Source organism: Salvelinus fontinalis, chromosome 10, assembly GCF_029448725.1.
Source record: "Salvelinus fontinalis isolate EN_2023a chromosome 10, ASM2944872v1, whole genome shotgun sequence".
NCBI classification, from domain to species: domain Eukaryota; kingdom Metazoa; phylum Chordata; class Actinopteri; order Salmoniformes; family Salmonidae; genus Salvelinus; species Salvelinus fontinalis.
The window spans coordinates 44601256-44620897 of record NC_074674.1 but is presented as its reverse complement, the minus strand read 5'-3'; the positions used below and the strand labels follow the sequence as shown (position 1 = coordinate 44620897).

The window sequence follows — 19642 nt, the reverse complement described above, 5'->3', positions numbered from 1 at the left end:
TGTCGTAGGCTACTAACCACCAGTCCTGTTAATCATAGACAACAATGTGTCAAACTAATGTCTCTGTGAAAGTCAGAATAGGGTGCATTTGCACCTGTTTGTTACAAATCGATTAAAACAATTAAAACAAAGTTAAAACATGATATGAATTATAGTGTAATGGGGTGTCTAATCTTTGTCTTTATTAACATAACTGTTATAGCAAATTCATTCTAAAATGTGGCCAATAGTGTTTATTATAACTACTTGGCTTGAAGTCGTAATATTAAGTTACAAAGGCAGATGGCGCCGTAGACTAAACTAATTGAATGATGGAGAATCTGGGCGTTCTATTAGGCCTAAAGCTCGTCATATAAACTAAATGCTTACGTCTTTAAACTAAGATTGATATACTTTTACTTACAGGGGTATAGAATGTAAAGTCCGATAGAGTTCAATGAGTGTGAGTGCGCCGTCTGTCTTCAAGAAATGGTCCCGACTGTTACTCCGTTTTCTTCCTCACAGACAAGTTGCCAAATAATGACCGGAAGATTATTCGGTAATTTCAGTAAACAATTATTACTGCAACATGTTCTGAGTAGTCTATACTTGTCCCGCTGTTGGTCCAAAGACGGCTTTAATCTACAAAATATGCCACGACAAGAGTAGGCTCGCCTATATTCCTATAACCAGGTTACAGACATCAATCGAGGATATGAGCTGCAGTCAACAGTAAAATGTCTCTATCCTGAACAAAATGTCGGCGCCTGTTTGTTTAGTTTCACTTTCACACAGCACATAATAAGGTCTCATATACCCAGTTGTCTGCCTGTTGCACGTCTCACATGCATTTTATAGCAGTCATAAGTCGACTGTCATTTACAATTGGACTAGGTCTATGTTAGGCTTTATAAAACTAATTTTGTAGCCAATTATAGGGCTGCGCTATATATGTTAAGTTTCCATAATGGACTAAGGGCCCCTAATTACAATTCAAGAATTGACAACTGTCATCTATTTTCAAAGAGGATTTTTCAGTTCACAATTTACATCCTTCATTGAATTTAGGCTACTGAACTGATTAAATCATTCCAACCCTACTTTCAAGAGGCCTTGAAGCAGCTGTAAATAAAACAAGTTTACTAAACATCTGTATCCCTCCTCACTAAGAGGAACATAGAGCATATATCTTACTTTTATACCAGTCTCAGGAGGAAATGGTACATTCAAGGTTTTAAACACATTTATTATAGAATGAGTTCAGTAAATAATTAATGTATTTTCATGTATTTGTTTACTTTATTTCAGTGTTTTATTTTATAATATTAGCCAACCTGCTACAAGATGAAGCTGCATGCCATAGGTACCTTCTGCAGAAATGTGAGATTTCTACATTACTTTCTGTAGCTAAGTTAGCTAGATCTTCTGTCTGACTGGTGCTTATTGACTGAGTAGGCTAATAATGAACTGCAGTTACTGTAAATGTGACCCGTTTCAGGAAACTAGGCGTAAGTCGTGGGCCACTACTTCACAGGAGAGCCGTTTGAACGTGAACTCTTTTTAAAAATCTAAATGTTTTTTGGGGCAGAAATGCCTTCTCGAACATGTGAACCTTCATGTACCTTAATAACAACCCTGTATGCCGTCTGTAAATATGAATACAATTTTTAATTTAAGAGCCTAGTTGGTTAAGCCACAGAAAAAGTCAGCACCTTCCCGCTAGCCATGAATGGCTGAGATAATGAGTGGGCTGGACATGCCGAGAGATGAGTTTGGATTGGTCTGCCGTACAGCATGCTTCTGTTTTTTCTGAGCTGGTCAGGTATGTGTAATTAATCCTGTCTAATGCTGATTTAAAAATATATATATATTATGTAGTAAAACAAAAGGCTCCACTATGCAGGTATCCATTTCAATAGAATGTCACTGCAACAACTGTTTCAGAGCACTCTCATCTGAGAGTTCCAGAGCGCAGACTAACTGATGAATTTGCTGTATTTTGGCTTTTAATTATCTGTCTGATTTTGTCTTCTTTTAATATCCTATTTGTATGATTGTGTTTGTAGTCATTGGTACGGGTTGTAAGGTCTACTATATAGAGATCCAGACTGGGAAATCAGTTGGAACAGCTATGGGTTTCATAGGAACAGCAGCAGTTGGTGGATTGACAGGAAGGTTAGTTGGCCCAGGAGGAGGAGTGGTATTAGGAGGATTATCAGGGTTGTTAGGAGGAGTTGGTGTGATGTCATTAAGATTAAAATCAGACTAGAAAAAAGCAGATATTTCCCTGTGATGCACTTCTAAACTACAGCTCCACTTCCTATCTCTATATGGGAGGAGCTCTGATTGCATCTTCCTATGAATCCCCTCTTCATAATGATGTCATTCTATATTAAAATACCCTTTTGGAAAATGGTGTCAAGGTGTACAAGACAGAGATACGTGTGAGAGGAGAGAACATAGAGATGAGCCCTTGATGAGTACATATCATTCTCTATTTCATATAGACCAGCATAACATCTAGCTTCATATGGCATTTTACAGTCTCGGTTATAATGCTCTATGAACTGCTAAATGTTTGTGAGCAGGTATTAGTGCATAAACTGTACATTACAATCTATTATGCATAGCTCATAAGGAGTTAATAAATAAGTTTATAATGCATTGTGAAAAGTGTATTCATAGGAGGTGTTACCAACAAAAAATATGTTTTATTGTCACATACACCGGATAGGTGCAGTGAAATGTGTTATTTTACAGCCCCCCCCCCCCCCCCAAATTAAGGTTTAGTGCCTTGCTCAAGGACACATTGACAGATGTTTCACCTTGACAGCTCAGGTTGCTGGCCCAACGCTCTAACCACTAGGCTACCTGCCACCCTATCTTTGGTGTTAACTCTTCTACAGTCTACCATCTTATTCTTAATCTCTCTATAACATCAAAACACTCCTTCCACACAATATGTTTGTAGACCAACAACTGTTGGGTCCGGTCCACTATCACTAAATGTAATGATTTGGTCTGCATGTGAGAGGGGTGTTGAATACTGCAGTCATGTTGCGTAGCTGGTAATGGACAGTATTTCAAACTGCATTTTACAATCTTTAAATGCACTAAACTAAACTGTGCAGTGTTTTTCTGTTCTTAACAATGCCAAGAATCATATCTATCCAGGTTCATTACTCTGTAAAAACCACAAGTGTGTAATTTTAGGAGGCATGTGTTATATATCAAAGTTGTAAGGAAACCAGTTTGTCAACTTCATAGGCCTCACTCCTCCCATTTGTTGAACGTCAACAGTGAGATACGTGGAAATGTAAGTCTCATCTGTGCTTTGTTCACTTGTACAGAAATATGTAGACATCAGATATAAATATATGACCTCATTTGAACCTGTGACTGTTTGTTATAGAAACCTTGTTCTCACCTGATGTGTTTGGGATTTATTATCTACTCTATCAAAGTGTTTTATATTATTTTATATATTTATATGGAGGTGAACAAATTTCAATATGGATTGAAATGGCTAACCTGAGTTGGTTTTAATTATACATTTTGATGATGGAATTCTGAAAATGTTGAGCTGTGGTGTGCAGTGTTGACTATTTACACATTAACTCAGGACTCTATTCAGTCTGTATTGATGAAGTGTTACACATTAACTCAGGGCTCTATTCAGTCTGTATTGATGAAGTGTTACACATTAACTCAGGACTCTATTCAGTCTGTATTGATGAAGTGTTACACATTAACTCAGGACTCTATTCAGTCTGTATTGATGAAGTGTTACACATTAACTCAGGACTCTATTCAGTCTGTATTGATGAAGTGTTACAGATTGTGCGATCGAAATTTAAAGGTAATGTCTGACCTAGACGACATATACAGCGTTTACCGTGAATGCAGACCCGCCAACGTGGGAACATTACCTTTAAATTTCAATCACTCTTTAATGCTGAACTTCAGCGATACAGATTGAATCCAAACCTTAGAATCAACTCTGTGTTTGAGACATGAGTCCAACGTTCAGAGATGTCTCTGACCTTACAGCTATAAACGAATGCTTTTATTTGCTGACTATTGTCCCCATAAGGAACATTTGTTGAAGTCATGTACACATTTAAAAGGCATTAAAGGACAAGAACAATATAAATATGTATTAACAGTACAAATTCATAACAATTGACATACAGTAGGCTATATACAGTATGATGCCCAGCCTTCTGGTCTTAATGAATGGATGCCAACTGAATGCCAACCACTGTGTCACACTGTCAGTACCGTTTGTCCTCTCTCAGGTCAAGTACTGACAGGCTGATAGCCAATGATGTTGAATGCAAGGTATTAGAGGTCGACCGATTAATCGGAATGGCCGATTTCAAGTTTCCATAACAATCGGAAATCGGTATTTTTGAGCGCCGATTTGCCGATTTATTTTATTTTAAATTTTTTTTATTTTATAATATTTTTTTTTACACCTTTATTAATCTTTATTTAACTAGGCAAGTCAGTTAAGAACACATTCTTATTTTCAATGACGGCCTAGGAACGAGGCAGAACGACAGATTTTTAACCTTGTCAGCTCGGGGGATCCAATCTTGCAACCTTACAGTTAACTAGTCCAATGCTCTAACACCTGATTACATTGCACTCCACGAGGAGCCTGCCTGTTAGCGAATGCAGTAAGCTAAGGTAAGTTGCTAGCTAGCATTAAACTTATCTTATAAAAATCAATCAATCAATGACTGTCATTGCTCCAATGTGTCCTTAAACCTCTTATGGCTGCAGGGGCAGTATTGAGTAGCTTGGATGAAAGGTGCCCATTTCAAACGGCCTGCTCCTTAGTCATAGTTCCTAATATTTGCATATTATTAATAATATTGGATAGAAAACACTCCAAAGTTTCTAAAACTGTTTGAATTATTTCTCTGAGATTAACAGAACTCATATTGGCAGACAAAATCCTGAGTTGAAATCAAACCGGAAGTCAGAAATCTGAGATTGTCTGTATTCAACAGAGTCCCAAAAGAATTCCAAATGACGTATGGCTGGGGTTGCACTGTCTAGGGGTTCCACTAGATGTCAGCAATAAATAGAAATTCTAGTGAGACTTCTATGGTGTTCTGGGAGAGAATGAGAGCAGAATCAGTCAGGTGTCCATCAAGCAGCCACTCGCGTAACATCCCTCTTCCGCATGCAAGCCACTGCCGTTCCATGGCTCACGCAGACAGAAGGAATATTCCGGTTGGAACTTTATTGAAGCTATATGTTAAAAACATCCTAATGATTGATTCAGTACTTAGTTTGAAATGTTTCTTCGACCGGTAATATCACATTTTGAAGTTTTTGTCCGATATGAAGCTGACCAGAATTAGCATTTGGATATGTTTACCAAACGCGCTAACAATTGGACATAAATAACGGATTTTTCAAACAAAACAAACATTTATTGTGGACCTGGAGTTTCTGCTAAGCCTTCTGTACGAACCCAACAAAGGTAATGAAATATTTATAATATATTTAGTTGTTTATAGTGACGCTATCTGTGCAGCTGTGACATGCTAATTTGAGCGCCGTCCCAGATTATAGCGTGCAGTTATTTTTCCTTCAAGTTTTTTAAAAATCTGACATTGCGGTTGCATTAAGGAGAGGTATATCTATAACTCAATGTGTATAACTTGTATTATCATCTATATTTATGATGAGTATTCATGTTGAAACGACGGGCTATGCAAAGTCACTTGATGTTTTTGCATTTAGTGATTCTTGTAGCCTCAATGTAAACTCAGATTTTTTTATATAAATATGAATTGAATCAAACAAAACACGCATGTTTTGTGTAACATGAAGTCCTATGAGTGTCATCTGATTAAAATAATCGAAGGTTAGTGAATCATTTTATCTCTATTCTGGTTTTTGTGATGCTATCATTAGCTGGGAAAAATGCTATGATCATTTTTAGTTTTGTGGTGACCTAACATAATCGTTTGTAGTGCTTTCGCTGAAAAGCCTATTTGAAATCGGACAGTTTGGTGGGATTAACAACATAATTACCTTTAAAATTATATAAGACACATGTATGTTTGAGGAATTTTAATTATGAGATTTATGGTTTTTGAATTTGGCGCCCTGCACTTGGACTGGCTGTTGTCATATTGATCCCGACTTATAAACATCAATGCCTTTCTGAAAATCAATACACAAGTATATATTTTTAAACCTGCATATTTAGCTAAAAGAAATCCAGGTTAGCAGGCAATATTAACCAAGTGAAATTGTGTCATTTCTCTTGCGTTCATTGCACGCAGAGTCAGTGTATATGCAACAGTTTTGGGCTGCCTGGCTCTTTGCGAACTAATTTGCCAGAATTTTACGTAATTATGACATAACATTGAAGGTTGCGCAATGTAACAGGAATATTTAGACTCATGGATGCCACCCGTTTGATAAAATACGGAACGGAATAAACGTTTTGCTTTCGAGGTGATAGTTTCCGGATTAGTCAAAGGTATATGGTTTAGAGAGAAATAGTCGACGAGTTATAATTCCTGTAATAACTTGCGGCTGAACTTGAAAGGGGTTCCTTCGTTATTTTACCGTTCATGTCTTCCATAGAGAATGTCTTGATCTACTTCAAATAAGGTCTGTGTTTCGCGGAGGAGCAGACTGACAGGGGACCATGCAGACAAGCTCTGCTTTCTGCACTACAACCTAAAACTTCTTAACTGGGAATATTGAAGACCCATGAAAGCTGGTGGTTCGTTTTAACATATGTTCTCATGTTATTTGAGACTAAATTGATTTTATTTATGTATTATATTAAGTTAAAATAAGTGTTCATTGTTCATTCAGTATTGTTGCAATTGTCATTGTTACAAATGTGTGTGTGTGTGTATGATATATATATATATATACTTTAAAAAAAAATTTTTTATTATTATTATTATTTATTTTTAATCGGCCGATTAATCGGTATCGGCTTTTTTGTCCTTCAATAATCGGTATCGGTATCGGCGTTGAAAAATCATAATCGGTCGACCTCTAGTAGCAACACAAAACATGGTATAAACATTATTGGGAACAGACAACAGCACAAAGGGCAAGAAGGTAGAGACAACAATACATCACACAAAGCAGCCACAACGTTCAGCAAGAGTGTCCATGATTGAGTCTTTGAATGAAGAGATTGAGATAAAACGGTCCAGTTTGACTGTTTGTTGGGGTTTTAGGATCCCAAGCCCCGTCCCCGCAAGAGGCCTTTTGCCTTTTGGTAGGCAGTCATTTTAAATAAGAATTTGTTCTTGACTGATTTGCCTAGTTAAATAAAGATTAAATAAAGGAGGAAGAATTAAAGCAAAAATGCTTTCCTATTAAAAAAATGAAAAAAACTCATGATAGACCCAAAAGGGGAAATCTGGGATTGGTACAGTACATACATTTGTGGACTTTTAAATGAATCAATATAGCCATTCATTCTTGAAGAATATATCTTATAAATGTTTCATGAACTTGGTTAAATTGTTATGTTTTAAATATGTTTTTTTGTGAAGCATTGTCATACAGTATACAATCTGAGCCCATCTTTTAACATAAAACATCAAACAAGATGAGTAAACAAAATGAGTACATAAAAAAACTGCAATGAAAATATAAGTTAAAAGGAAACATCCTGTAATAAGACACACATCAGCTTAGTTAAATTGTTGTATCCAACCAGAACCCAAAATATAAACTTGTGTTAAAAACAAACAAATAGATTTCAGTTTCAATGAAAAGTTCGCACTGAGCAAAAACAAAACTCATATTTTTATGTATATTTTTTAAAATGTTTAGTTGGTATTGTCACAAATATATAAAAAAAATATCATTTTATTTCATAGTCTTCTATTTTATTGTTATTGAATATGTTTAAATATTCAAAAAGCATAACTAAAATTGTGGAACTGTAACGGCAGGCTTCCTCCTCTTCGTCTGAAGAGGAGGTGTAGCAGGGATCGGACCAAGACGCAGCGTAGCTCGTGTTCAACATGTTTTTAATAAACAAGACGAAACTGTGAACACTTACAAATAACAAAATAACAAACGTGGCAAACCGAAACAGTCCTCTCTGGTGAAACGAACACAAAGACAGGAAACAACCACCCACAAAAACCCAACACAATACAAGCCACCTAAATATGATTCCCAATCAGAGACAACACAAAACACCTGCCTCTGATTGAGACCCATATTAGGCCAAACATAGAAACGGACAAACTAGACACACAACATAGAATGCCCACCCAGCTCACGTCCTGACCAACACTAAAACAAGCAAAACACACAAGAACTATGGTCAGAACGTGACAGGAACAGGTAATTGTGCCAATTTATTTGTAATTACAGTATAAATTGAATGAATACCTTTATACTTCAGATCACACGTACACCAATTTGTTATGATTAACATGTTGGCAAATTCAGATACATTGAAAAAATTGTTTTATAACAAATACGGTAGGTTTATGTGTCATTATTGAAGCCACTGTCTAGACAACCTATAACCCACCCACAGCATACAACTACCACTATCGTGTGTGTGTGTGTGTGTGTGTGTGTGTGTGTGTGTGTGTGTGTGTGTGTGTGTGTGTGTGTTCGTACCAAAGAGAATGATAGAGAAAGCATCCCTATATACAGTAGTTCCCATTATGGCGTCTCTGAGCACCATTGAGGCGATCTACATTTTTAAATATTCTTTTTCATGATTGGTTGATCTCTCCTGATGACCCGGTTGGACATGACTCTTAACAGGGTCATCAGGAGGGCTCAACCAATGAAATTGGAAGTCCCACCCAGTTCACTACATTAAGATGGTGGAAGTTCTCAATGGTGCTGCCCATGCTAATACGCCTTTTCGCCACTAGAGGCTTCTATCATTCTCTATGGTTCGTACAGGTGCTCTCAAGGGGCGGTGAACGGATACAGCAAAGGAGACGGAGCATAGAGCAACATGGATAACACTGAATACAAGGAAGTTCATCTGTTCAACAACAATAATGGTTATCCAGATCTGATCTGTGTTCATAAACTCATAACAACCATACTAACTACTATTTGTGGTGTAAATTGAGTATGTAGTATGCTTATTGGTTATAGTATGGATATACAGTTGAAGTCGGAAGTTTACATACACTTAGGGTGGCGTCATTAAAACGTGATTTTCAACCACTCCACAAATTTCTTGTTAATAAACTATAGTTTTGGTAAGTCAGTTAGGACATCTACTTTGTGCATGAAACTTAATTGTTTACAGACAGATTATTTCACTTACAATTCAAGGTATCACAATGAATTTGGTCAGAAGTTTACATACACTAAGTTGACTGTGCCTTTAAACAGCTTGGAACATTCCAGAAAATTATGTCATGGCTTTAGAAACTTCTGATAGGCTAATTGACATCATTTGAGTCAATAGGAGGTGTACCTGTGGATGTATTTCAAGGCCTACCTTCAAACTCAATCCCAGAAGAACAGCAAAGGACCTTGTGAAGATGCTGGAGGAAACGGGTACAAAAGTATCTATATCCACAGTAAAACGAGTCCTATATCGACAATACCTGGAAGGCCGCTCAGCAAGGAAGAAGCCACTGCTCCAAAACCGCCATAAAAGCGCCAGACTACGGTTTGCAACTGCACATGGGGATTGTACTTTTGGGGAAATGTCCTCTGGTCTGATGAAACAAAAATAGAACTGTTTGGCCATAATGACCATCGTTAAGTTTGGAGAAAAAGGGGGAGGCTTGCAAGCCGAAGAACACCATCCCAACCGTGAAGCACAGGGGTGGCAGCATCATGTTGTGGGGGTGCTTTTCTGCAGGAGGGACTGATGCACTTCACAAAATAGATGGCATCATGAGGCAGGAAAATGATGTGGATATATTGAAGCAACATCTCAAGACATCAGTCAGGAAGTTATAGCTTGGTCGCAAATGGGTCTTCCAAATGGATAATGACCCCAAGCATTCTTCCAAAGTTGTGGCAAAATGGCATAAGGACAACAAGGTATTGTAGTGGCCATCACAAAGCCCTGACCTCAATCCTATAGAACACTTGTGGGCAGAACTGAAAAAGTGTGTTTGAGCAAGAAGGCCTACAACCTGACTCAGTTACACCAGCTCTGTCAGGAGGAATGGGCAAAAATTCATCCAACTTATTGTGGGAATCTTGTGGAAGGCTACCCGAAACATTTGACCCAAGTTAAACAATTTAAAGGCAATGCTAGTAAATACTAATTGAGTGTATGTAAACTTCTGACCCACTGGGAATGTGATGAAAGAAATAAAAGCTGAAATAAATCATTCTCTCTACTATTATTCTGACATTTCACATTCTTAAAATAAAATGGTGATCCTAACTGACCTAAGACAGGGAATTTTTACTAGGATTAAATGTTAGGAATTGTGAAAAAAGGAGTTTAAATGTATTTGGCAAAGGTGTACTTAAACTTCCGACATCAACTTTCTCTCTCATATATATATATATATATATATGTTTTCTGTCAAAAGTAATCTGTTAAGTTTAAAAAAATGTACTCTTTGTTTAAGTGGTAAATTACAATGTATAGCATTATAACATAGTTAAAACTGTCACGTTGATGGACTGTCATGCCGGGATTCAATCAAAATGCATATTGTCCACAAGAGCAGTGCACTGTCAACAATGCACCTTTAAAAGGCAATGTCACAGTTCTCAAGTATAGATGACCTTTAAGTCAAGTGCAGTGTGCTTGTCAATCGTAACTTTGATTGAATCCTGGCCTTAGTCCTTACATCCATAGTGTTGGGGTTCCTTGTTCCTTGTCAATCATTGGCTCAATGGTGAAATTAGCATTATGACAATATCTTTAATTAAATCATTCAAAAACCTTTATTAATGCAATTGCAGACAGAAGTTGACAACAGGAACATAGCACACGTTTCCAAGTAAGTTCTGCAAAATAGAAAAGGGTCCGTGTTGTTTTATCATGCCTACAGTCATATATCTTAGTGATGTCACTGCTTACGTCATTACCTTCTACTCATGAGACCAAACCCATGCCTACATAGCTATATAAACAACAGTTTTAGTGTTATCTAAAAGCTTATCAGTAAATGTCCAAGTTTATTTATAGTGGAATGTCTAACTAATCTCTTATCTCTTACACTCCCCTGCAGAGTTCTGTCTCACAGTCACACATTTCTCAGACAGTTTCTTTATAAGAGGCAGAGATTAGAAAAGACTGTGGAACAATATTAAACCTTTATAATCAATTTATATCTTGTTAATCTGTAGTCTAGGACCCTATAAATGTAAGGAGGGAGGTGTCTTATAACCCCTCCCCTTCTATTAATACAACATAAGCATAATCAATTAGTATAATACATCAAACATTTGGTGCAGCCCCTATCATGACCCCTAGGTGAACCCCTGACAATAGGTCCATCTATTCAGTTCATTTCTCCAGCCTCATCCACCAGCTTAATATTAAACCATGTACAGTTGAAGTCGGAGGTTAACATACACTTAGGTTGGAGTCATTAAAACTCATTTTTCAACCACTCCACAAATTTCTTGTTAACAAACTATAGTTTTGGCAAGTCGGTTAGGACATCTACTTTGTGCATGACACAAGTAATTTTCCCAACAATTGTTTACAGACTTATAATTCACTGTATCACAATTCCAGTGGGTCAAAAGTTTACATACACTAAGTTGACTGTGCCTTCAAAAAGCTTGGAAAATTCCAGAAAATTATGTAATGGCTTTAGAAGCTTATGATAGGCTAATTGACATCATTTGAGTCAATTGGAGGTGTACCTGGGGATGTATTTCAAGGCCTACCTTCAAACTCAGTGCCTCTTTGCTTGACATCATGGGAAAATCAAAAGAAATTAGCCAAGACCTCAGAAAAAAATGTGTAATCCTCCACAAGTCTGGTTCATTGTTGGGAGCAATTTCCTAACGCCTGAAGGTACACGTTCATCTGTACAAACAATAGTACGCAAGTTTAAACACCATGGGACCACGCAGCCGTCATACCGCTCAGGAAGGAGACGTGTTCTGTCTCCTAGAGATGAACGTACTTTCGTGCGAAAAGTGCAAATCAATCCCAGAACAACAGCAAAGGACCTTGTGAAGATGCTGGAGGAAACGGGGACAAAAGTATCTATATCCACAGTAAAACGAGTCTTATATCGACATAACCTGAAAGGCCGCTCAGCAAGGAAGAAGCCACTGCTCCAAAACCGCCATAAAAAAGTCAGACTACGGTTTGACACTGCACATGGGGACTAAGAACGTACTTTTTGGAGAAATGTCCTCTGGTCTGATGAAACAAAAATAGAACTGTTTGGCCATAATGACCATCGTTATGTTTGGAGGAAAAAGGGTAAGGTTTGCAAGCCGAAGAACACCATCCCAACCGTGAAGCACGGGGGTGGCAGCATCATGTTGTGGGAGTGCTTTGCTGCTGGAGGGACTGGTGCACTTCTCAAAATAGATGGCATCATGAGGGAGGGAAATTATGTGCATATATTGAAGCAACATCTCAAGACATCAGTCAGGAAGTTAAAGCTTGGTCGCATATGGGTCTTCCAAATGGACAATGACCCCAAGCATACTTCGAAAGTTGTGGCAAAATGCCTTAAGGACAACAAAGTCAAGGTATTGGAGTGGCCATCACAAGCCCTGACCTCAATCCCATAGAAAATGTGTGGGCAGAACTGAAAAGCGTGTGCGAGCAAGGAGGCCTACAAACCTGACTCAGTTACACCAGCTCTGTAGGGAGGAATGGGAAAAAATTCACCCAACTTATTGTGGGAAGCTTGTGGAAGGCTACCCGAAATGTTTGACCCAAGTTAAACACTTTAAAGCCAATGCTACCAAATACTCATTGAGTGTATGTAAACTTCTGACCCACTGGGAATGTGATGAAAGAAATAAAAGCTGAAATAAATCATTCTCTCTGTTACGGGTGCTTCCCTCCTCTTCGTCTGAAGAGGAGGAGTAGGGATTGGACCAAAACGCAGCATTGTGATATGACATCGTGATTTAATAAACGAAACCAAAAAACACGAAGAACATTAGAGAATTACAAAAAAAAACAATAAACGACGTAGACAGACCTAGACTTGAGAACTTACAATAACACGAAGAACGCACGAACAGGTACAAACTACAAACAAACCGAAACAGTCCCGTGTGGCGCGACAAACACAGACACAGGAAACAACCACCCACAACAAACAATGTGAAACAACCTACCTTAATATGGTTCTCAATCAGAGGAAACGTAAACCACCTGCCTCTAATTGAGAAAGATATCAGGTCACCCATTAACCAACATAGAAACACATAACATAGACTGCCCACCCAAACTCACGCCCTGACCGACTAACACATACAAAAACAACAGAAAACAGGTCAGGAACGTGACACTCTCTACTATTATTCTGACATTTCACATTCTTAAAATAAAGTGGTGATCCTAACTGACCTAAGACAGGGTATTTTTTACTAGGATTAAATGTCAGGAATTGTGAAAAACTGAGTTTAAATGTATTTGGCTGATGTGTATGTAAACTTCCGACTTCAACTGTAGGCCTAGTGGGGCTCCCATTTGGCTGAAACACACATTTGGACTGAAGCTTTTAGGCTTTACTTGTATGGAAATGCTGGTCAGAGGCTGCTGAAAGCAATAAAATAACCAGAATAAAAAACCTATCTGGATCTATCGACAAATCAGAAAACAGATAAAATATTTATGTGAATTAACACTTTAAACATGATTATACTCCCCACCTGATTTCTACCATTCACTACTTGGCAAACATCACATAGCACACAACTCTGTCTGTCTCCGGCACTCTGGCTTTACTTTGCTGTCACTATCTGTTGTGCTGGTGAATGTGCCAACTTTGAATTGGTGCAACCTCATAGTAAAACATTAGTCTGGCTTCCCATCTACATCACTCCGGCCAACTGACGTTTCTTCTCCACAATGAGTCTGGATTTGCCTCCCTCCCCGACAATTTCTAGAATGCGAACACGTTCTGATTGGTCCCATAAATCGATGGGTTGGGCCAGAGCCAGGCTCTGCAAAAAGTTATCAACGTAAGGGAATTTCAGGGATTTTTGTCATTTTTTCAACCTTGAAAGCTAAATCCAATGACATAGTTACAATTTTTGTTAATTTTTACTTTGAATTCACGTTAGTTGACAACTCAATCAAGTGTAAATCAAAATTCACTTTTACTTGAGTCATTTTCTATTAAGGTATTTATACTTTTACTCAAGTATGACAATTGGGTCCAATTGGGTCCTTGTTCCACCACTCCTGATTCTACAGTAGGAGTAGCTGAAGGAAGTTCGACTGTCAGATTGCGACTGATCTGACAAACCAACCCCAAAGCCTATAATTCCTCCTACAACACCTCCTACAACACCTCCTACAACACCTCCTCCTACACCTCCTCCTACACCACCTCCTACACCACCTCCTACACAATATCCTACACCATATCCTACACCAGCTCCTACAACAGCTCCAATCCCTGCAATTATCAGTGCTTTCTGAATCCTTGCACCAAATTTGTCCATAAACCTTTCAAATGTTGACTCTCTGTTTGTGACTCGGGCTGTAGGCTGGGGAAGATCCTGAGGGACTGACCTTGAGGCAAGAGCTGAAGTTTGATTTGTAGGATCATTCTCATGTTCTGGCTGCCCAGTTCCTGTTACCTGGTTTTCCTCTTCTTCTCTTCTAATTGTATCTTCATTTATCTCTGTTCCATTTCCTGGAGGCCTGTCTGATTCTTCTTTACACCTTTGCTCTGTGTCTTTCTGAACATGTTGCTTTTTCTCCTCTTGAAGTTCTCTCTCCTCCTCCTCCTTCTGGATCCACTCCTTCTCCTTCTGGATCCACTCCTCTATCTTCTTTTGGATCCTCTCCCGCTCCATCCTCTCCCTTTCCCTCTCCCTCTCCATCCTCTCCCTCATCTCCTCCCACTCCATATTGACCCTCTCCCTCCTCACCATCAGCTCCTGCTCTTTCTTAATCCTGGCTGCCTCCTCAAACATCTCATTGGTGTAGCAGGTTCCTCCATTCTTCTCCACCATTCTGTCTATCTTCTCCATCAGCTCTGTGACCTGAGCTCTGTTTCCTCTAGCTTTATTGTTGAGGACATGGTACCTCCCCCCACACTGCTCTACCAATCTACTGAGGTCTCTGTTCCCACCAATCAGCTTCTCTAGACTGTTACCCTCTAACGCATCTCCATGGGTGAAGAGGATGATGGTGTGCTTTGCCAGTCCTGACCCAAACAAACTCTCTAGAATTTCAATAACTTTTTTCTCCTGCTCTGTGAACCTGTCATTGACTCGTAAAACTAAAAGGAAGGCATGAGGCCCTGGACTAGACACATAGATGCTCCTAACAATCTCCTTTGCTAATTCTTCAGCAGTAAGCTGTGTGTCAAACAGTCCTGGAGTATCAACCACACTGACATCCCTCCCATCTACTGCTGCCTGCTTCATTTCTGTTTTACGTGTTACTGAGGACATGTTCAGTTCAGAATGGAAATAATCTCCATCTAGGATGGTGTTTCCTGTTGCACTCTTCCCAACACCGGTTTTTCCAAGCAGAACAATCGTTCTCTCTGGGTGATTCCTTGAAACAGTTGACTCTGTGTATAGAGAAATACATCACATTTGATAAGCTGATACAGTAAAATGACTAACATCTCATCCTCTATACAGGCAGTTATTGGTGCACTGAATAATAATGATTTATGTCTGGTATTTACATTTTATGGTGAATGTGGAGTTCAGGTGGGATTTGTAACAGGGATCTGTCACACACCAATACAACTTATTAAAGTTACAATTGGGGGGGATAATTTACATGATTGTTAACCCAGAATAAGAGACCAGAGTGGTATACTACGTAGTGGGATACAGGAGTTAGCTAGCTAACTTTGGTCAATTCTGAGTTCAACTCGGGATAACTGTTAAACCCCTTTTTCCACGCCTATTGAAAATACTTGTAACGGCTGTCTATGTCGGATGAGGAGAAGGAGTAGGGATCGGACCAACACGCAGCGTTGTATGCAGACATGAATGAATTTAATTAAAGACGAACACGAAGAACACTCGAACAGATTACAAAAACAACAAAATGACGTAGACAGACCTGAACTTGAGAATTTACAATAACACGAAGAACAGGAACAGACTAACCAAACGAACGAACACGAAACAGTCCCGTGTGGTGCCACAGACACAGGAACAATCACCCACAAACAAACAGTGAGAACAGCCTACCTTAATATGGTTCTCAATCAGAGGAAACGTCAAACACCTGCCTCTAATTGAGAACCATATCAGGCAACACATTTAACCCAACATAGAAACACAAAACATAGAATGCCCACCCCAACTCACGCCCTGACCAACTAAACACATACAAAAACAAGGAAAACAGGTCACGAACGTGACAATACTAATATTAAGTCACACTAAGTTTCACTGTGTGTTATGATTCAAATGCATCATGTCATTACTAAATGTGTAGTGTTATGTATTTCAATATTACTATTTTGAACACCTGATTAATTAAGTATTTAATCAATCTTCCTCAAGTATTGTCTCAGTCATTGTCATGCCAAACAAAATAACTGCTCTTACAATTCTCAGGCAGGATTACCTATAATCACCTATAATCACCTATAATCACCTATAATCACCTCAGCTACAGGAGACACATTAAAATATTGTGTTCATAATGTTATCAATGACATGACCTACTGAGCTCTCATCTAGAATATCTACTGTCATCAGTATTATACGCTTCAAACACAGTATTTCAATCATGGAAACATTTACAATTAGTCAACATTACATTTCTGGCTAATCCTTTATTCAAACAGTTAGTTATACTTACTGAGACATGGATATGTCTTTTCCAGCAGTGATTTGACCTGCTCAGGATCACCCCTCTTGTTGTTGAACACATGGTATCTTCCACTGTATTTTCTCATCACTTCTGTGAGGTCATCTGAGTCAGCAATGAATTCTTTTATAGTCTGGTCTTCCAACTCATCTCCTCTGGTGAACAGGATCCAGGTTTGCTTCAAAAGACTTTCTCCTAGAAGACCTTCTACTTTACTGATGACCCTCTTCTCCTCTGCTGTTAATCTCTCTGCCTTCACCACCAGGAGAAACACACGGGGACCAGATGAGGTTAACTTGAGGACATTCTGGACTTTCTCCTGAATTTGCTCTTCAGATTGATCGGGGTTACAGAATCCTGGAGTGTCATACACGACAAGATCTATTCCTTCAATGGTGACATTTTGTTTCTCAATATCAGCAGTCACTGATTTTAATATTTTCTTTGAGAGAAAATCGTTTCGTCCCAGGATGGTGTTTCCTGTTGCACTTATCCCTGCTCCTGTTTTACCAAGTAACACCACCTGCAATGGTCTGGATGTCTGTTGCACAGGTTTGGAAAAGTGCCCCATCTTGAAGGAATTATCTTGTTATAGCCGAGCAGTGTGAGGTGTGAGGCAGGAATCTATATACAAATACAAATGAAATAATGACATTACTTTCTAGGATGCAAAAGGCAGAAAAACAAATAAAAAAAACAATGATATGAACAGCCATCACCTGGTTATTACATGCAAGCTGGTATTAATAATTTACACACAAAAAAAATGTGATTTGAGAACAAAAGGGTAAATACATGTCTAGTTCACAGCATTGATTGTTGATCTATAACTGTTTGCAGATGGTAGGCTACAAGCACCCCAATGGGCACAGACTTCAGTTCAACTTCTAGTTTTGGTTTATACTGATGTCAAATAACGTGAATTCAATGTGAAATCCACCAAACCCTGAGCCATGTCATTGCATTTTGGTTAAACGTTGATTTAAACTGACAGCTTTCCTGCTTTGGTTCAGGAATATCACTATGTGTCATCGACATTTATCATAAAACTATCAGCCTACATGTAAAATTACTATGTTGAAATTACTGTTTATTACTGAAATAACAATATTTAGGCTACATATTCTTATTAAATCAGACAACACAATCGTAGCATAACACAATCATATGAATAGGACTGTCTATTGAAAATACGCCTTCAATGACGCAGTTATAATTGTCGAAATCCAGACCACCTTTGAAGCAACACATTGTTCTTCATGTTGGCCATTATTCTACTGAAGACAGTACTAGCTACTAATAATGTAGTAATCTAATAGATTTACATAAATCATTCAAATAAATAACAACTTACCTACTTTCGTATTAGATATCTTGAACGTTCTTAAATGCTACGGAGTTGAAATTGTTCAGCTTCAACAGTTTCACTTTCAGTCTCCAGTGTTCTTATTTTATCTGACACTTAAACCACTCCCCTAAGTTCACTAGACAAACCCTATATCATCGTATCATCTCTTTCCTGCTGATAAACTCCCAACAAAACTCAGTTTATCAATAACATAAAAAAATGTATCATAATACGGCTAGGCAAAATCATTCATAAACGTAGCAAGCACACTGTCGGCCACAGGCTACTGTCTACACCTTTTAAAAGGACATGATGTTCGTGCAGATCGCATCAGCACAGCGAATGATGCAGATTTCGGCTTAAACCTAAATTACCTTTAACATGTATGCACCTTTAAAATGTATGCACGGCCTTCCCCTTAGGGACAGTTCGAAATGTACTGTTCGAAATTTACACAACCATCAGAGTCGGCTGCAGATAATAATTATCAGTTGGGCGGAAATCAGATTATCAACATTTTTGATGCCATATTTATAATAATATAAAATATATGCAACGAAATTTCCATCAACAGTTTTCTGTGCCAATACACCACACAACCAATAAACAAAGCATACCTTCTGCAGGCGCTTCAATAAATCTACTATTTAAAGAAAGCATAGGGTACTAGGGGGTAACTAGTACCCTAATTGCCGACAGAAAAAAGCAAGGTTTTGAAAGAAATTGGTATGTAGATGAAGGTAATAATGAGGGGAATTGACTACAAAGGGAAATAAATGGCTACAGTTTACACTTTTGTTGTTATTTCATGTAATGTTGTTTTCAGAAAAGGAGTGTTTATGGGGTATCTGACTCCACACACAGAGACGCGTACAAAGCTCTCCCTCCCTCACCCTCCATTTGGCAGATCTGACCATAATTCTATACTCCTGATTCCTGCTTACAAGCAACAATTTAAGCAGGAAGCACCAGTGACTCGGTCAATAAAAAAGTGGTCAGATGAAGCAGATGCTAAACTACAGGACTGTTTTGCTAGCACAGACTGGAATATGTTCCGTGATTCTTCCTATGGCATTGAGGAGTACACCACATCAGTCATTGGCTTCATCAATAAGTGCATCGATCACGTCGTCCCCACAGTGACTGTACATACATACCCCAACCAGAAGCCATGGATTACAGGCAACATCCGCACTGAGCTAAAGGCTAGAGCTGCTGCTTTCAATGAGCAGGACTATAACCCGGACGCTTATAAGCAATTGCACTATGCCCTCCGAAGAACCATCAAACAGGCAAAGCATCAATACAGGACTAAGATTGAATCGTACTACACCGGCTCCGACGCTCGTCGG

The 19642-nt window shown here is 38.6% G+C and overlaps 1 protein-coding gene across 1 annotated transcript; it reads right to left on the bottom strand.

Annotated features, from left to right (window-relative positions):
• Positions 1 to 13959: 13959 nt before the first annotated feature.
• LOC129863305 (GTPase IMAP family member 4-like) lies at positions 13960 to 18546 on the bottom strand. Its single transcript, XM_055935195.1, has 4 exons — positions 18301 to 18546; positions 16934 to 17566; positions 15028 to 15677; positions 13960 to 14091 (listed from the first exon to the last, which is right to left on the bottom strand). Exons 2-4 carry the CDS (start codon positions 17511 to 17513, stop codon positions 13960 to 13962), a joined length of 1362 nt encoding a protein of 453 aa, XP_055791170.1. The 5' UTR covers positions 17514 to 17566; positions 18301 to 18546.
• Between the last annotated feature and the right edge of the window lie 1096 nt (positions 18547 to 19642).

Bases quoted from the DNA above. Each gene is read 5' to 3' on its own strand.
- LOC129863305 (XM_055935195.1), bottom strand. From the start codon at position 17,513: ATGGGGCACTTTTCCAAACCTGTGCAACAGACATCCAGACCATTGCAG. The intron at 15,678-16,933 runs GTAAGTATAACT...CTCTATACACAG, and splicing joins AAAGACATATCCATGTCTCA to AGTCAACTGTTTCAAGGAAT. The intron at 14,092-15,027 runs GTGAGGAGGGAG...AACTTTTTGCAG, and splicing joins AGAAAGAGCAGGAGCTGATG to AGCCTGGCTCTGGCCCAACC.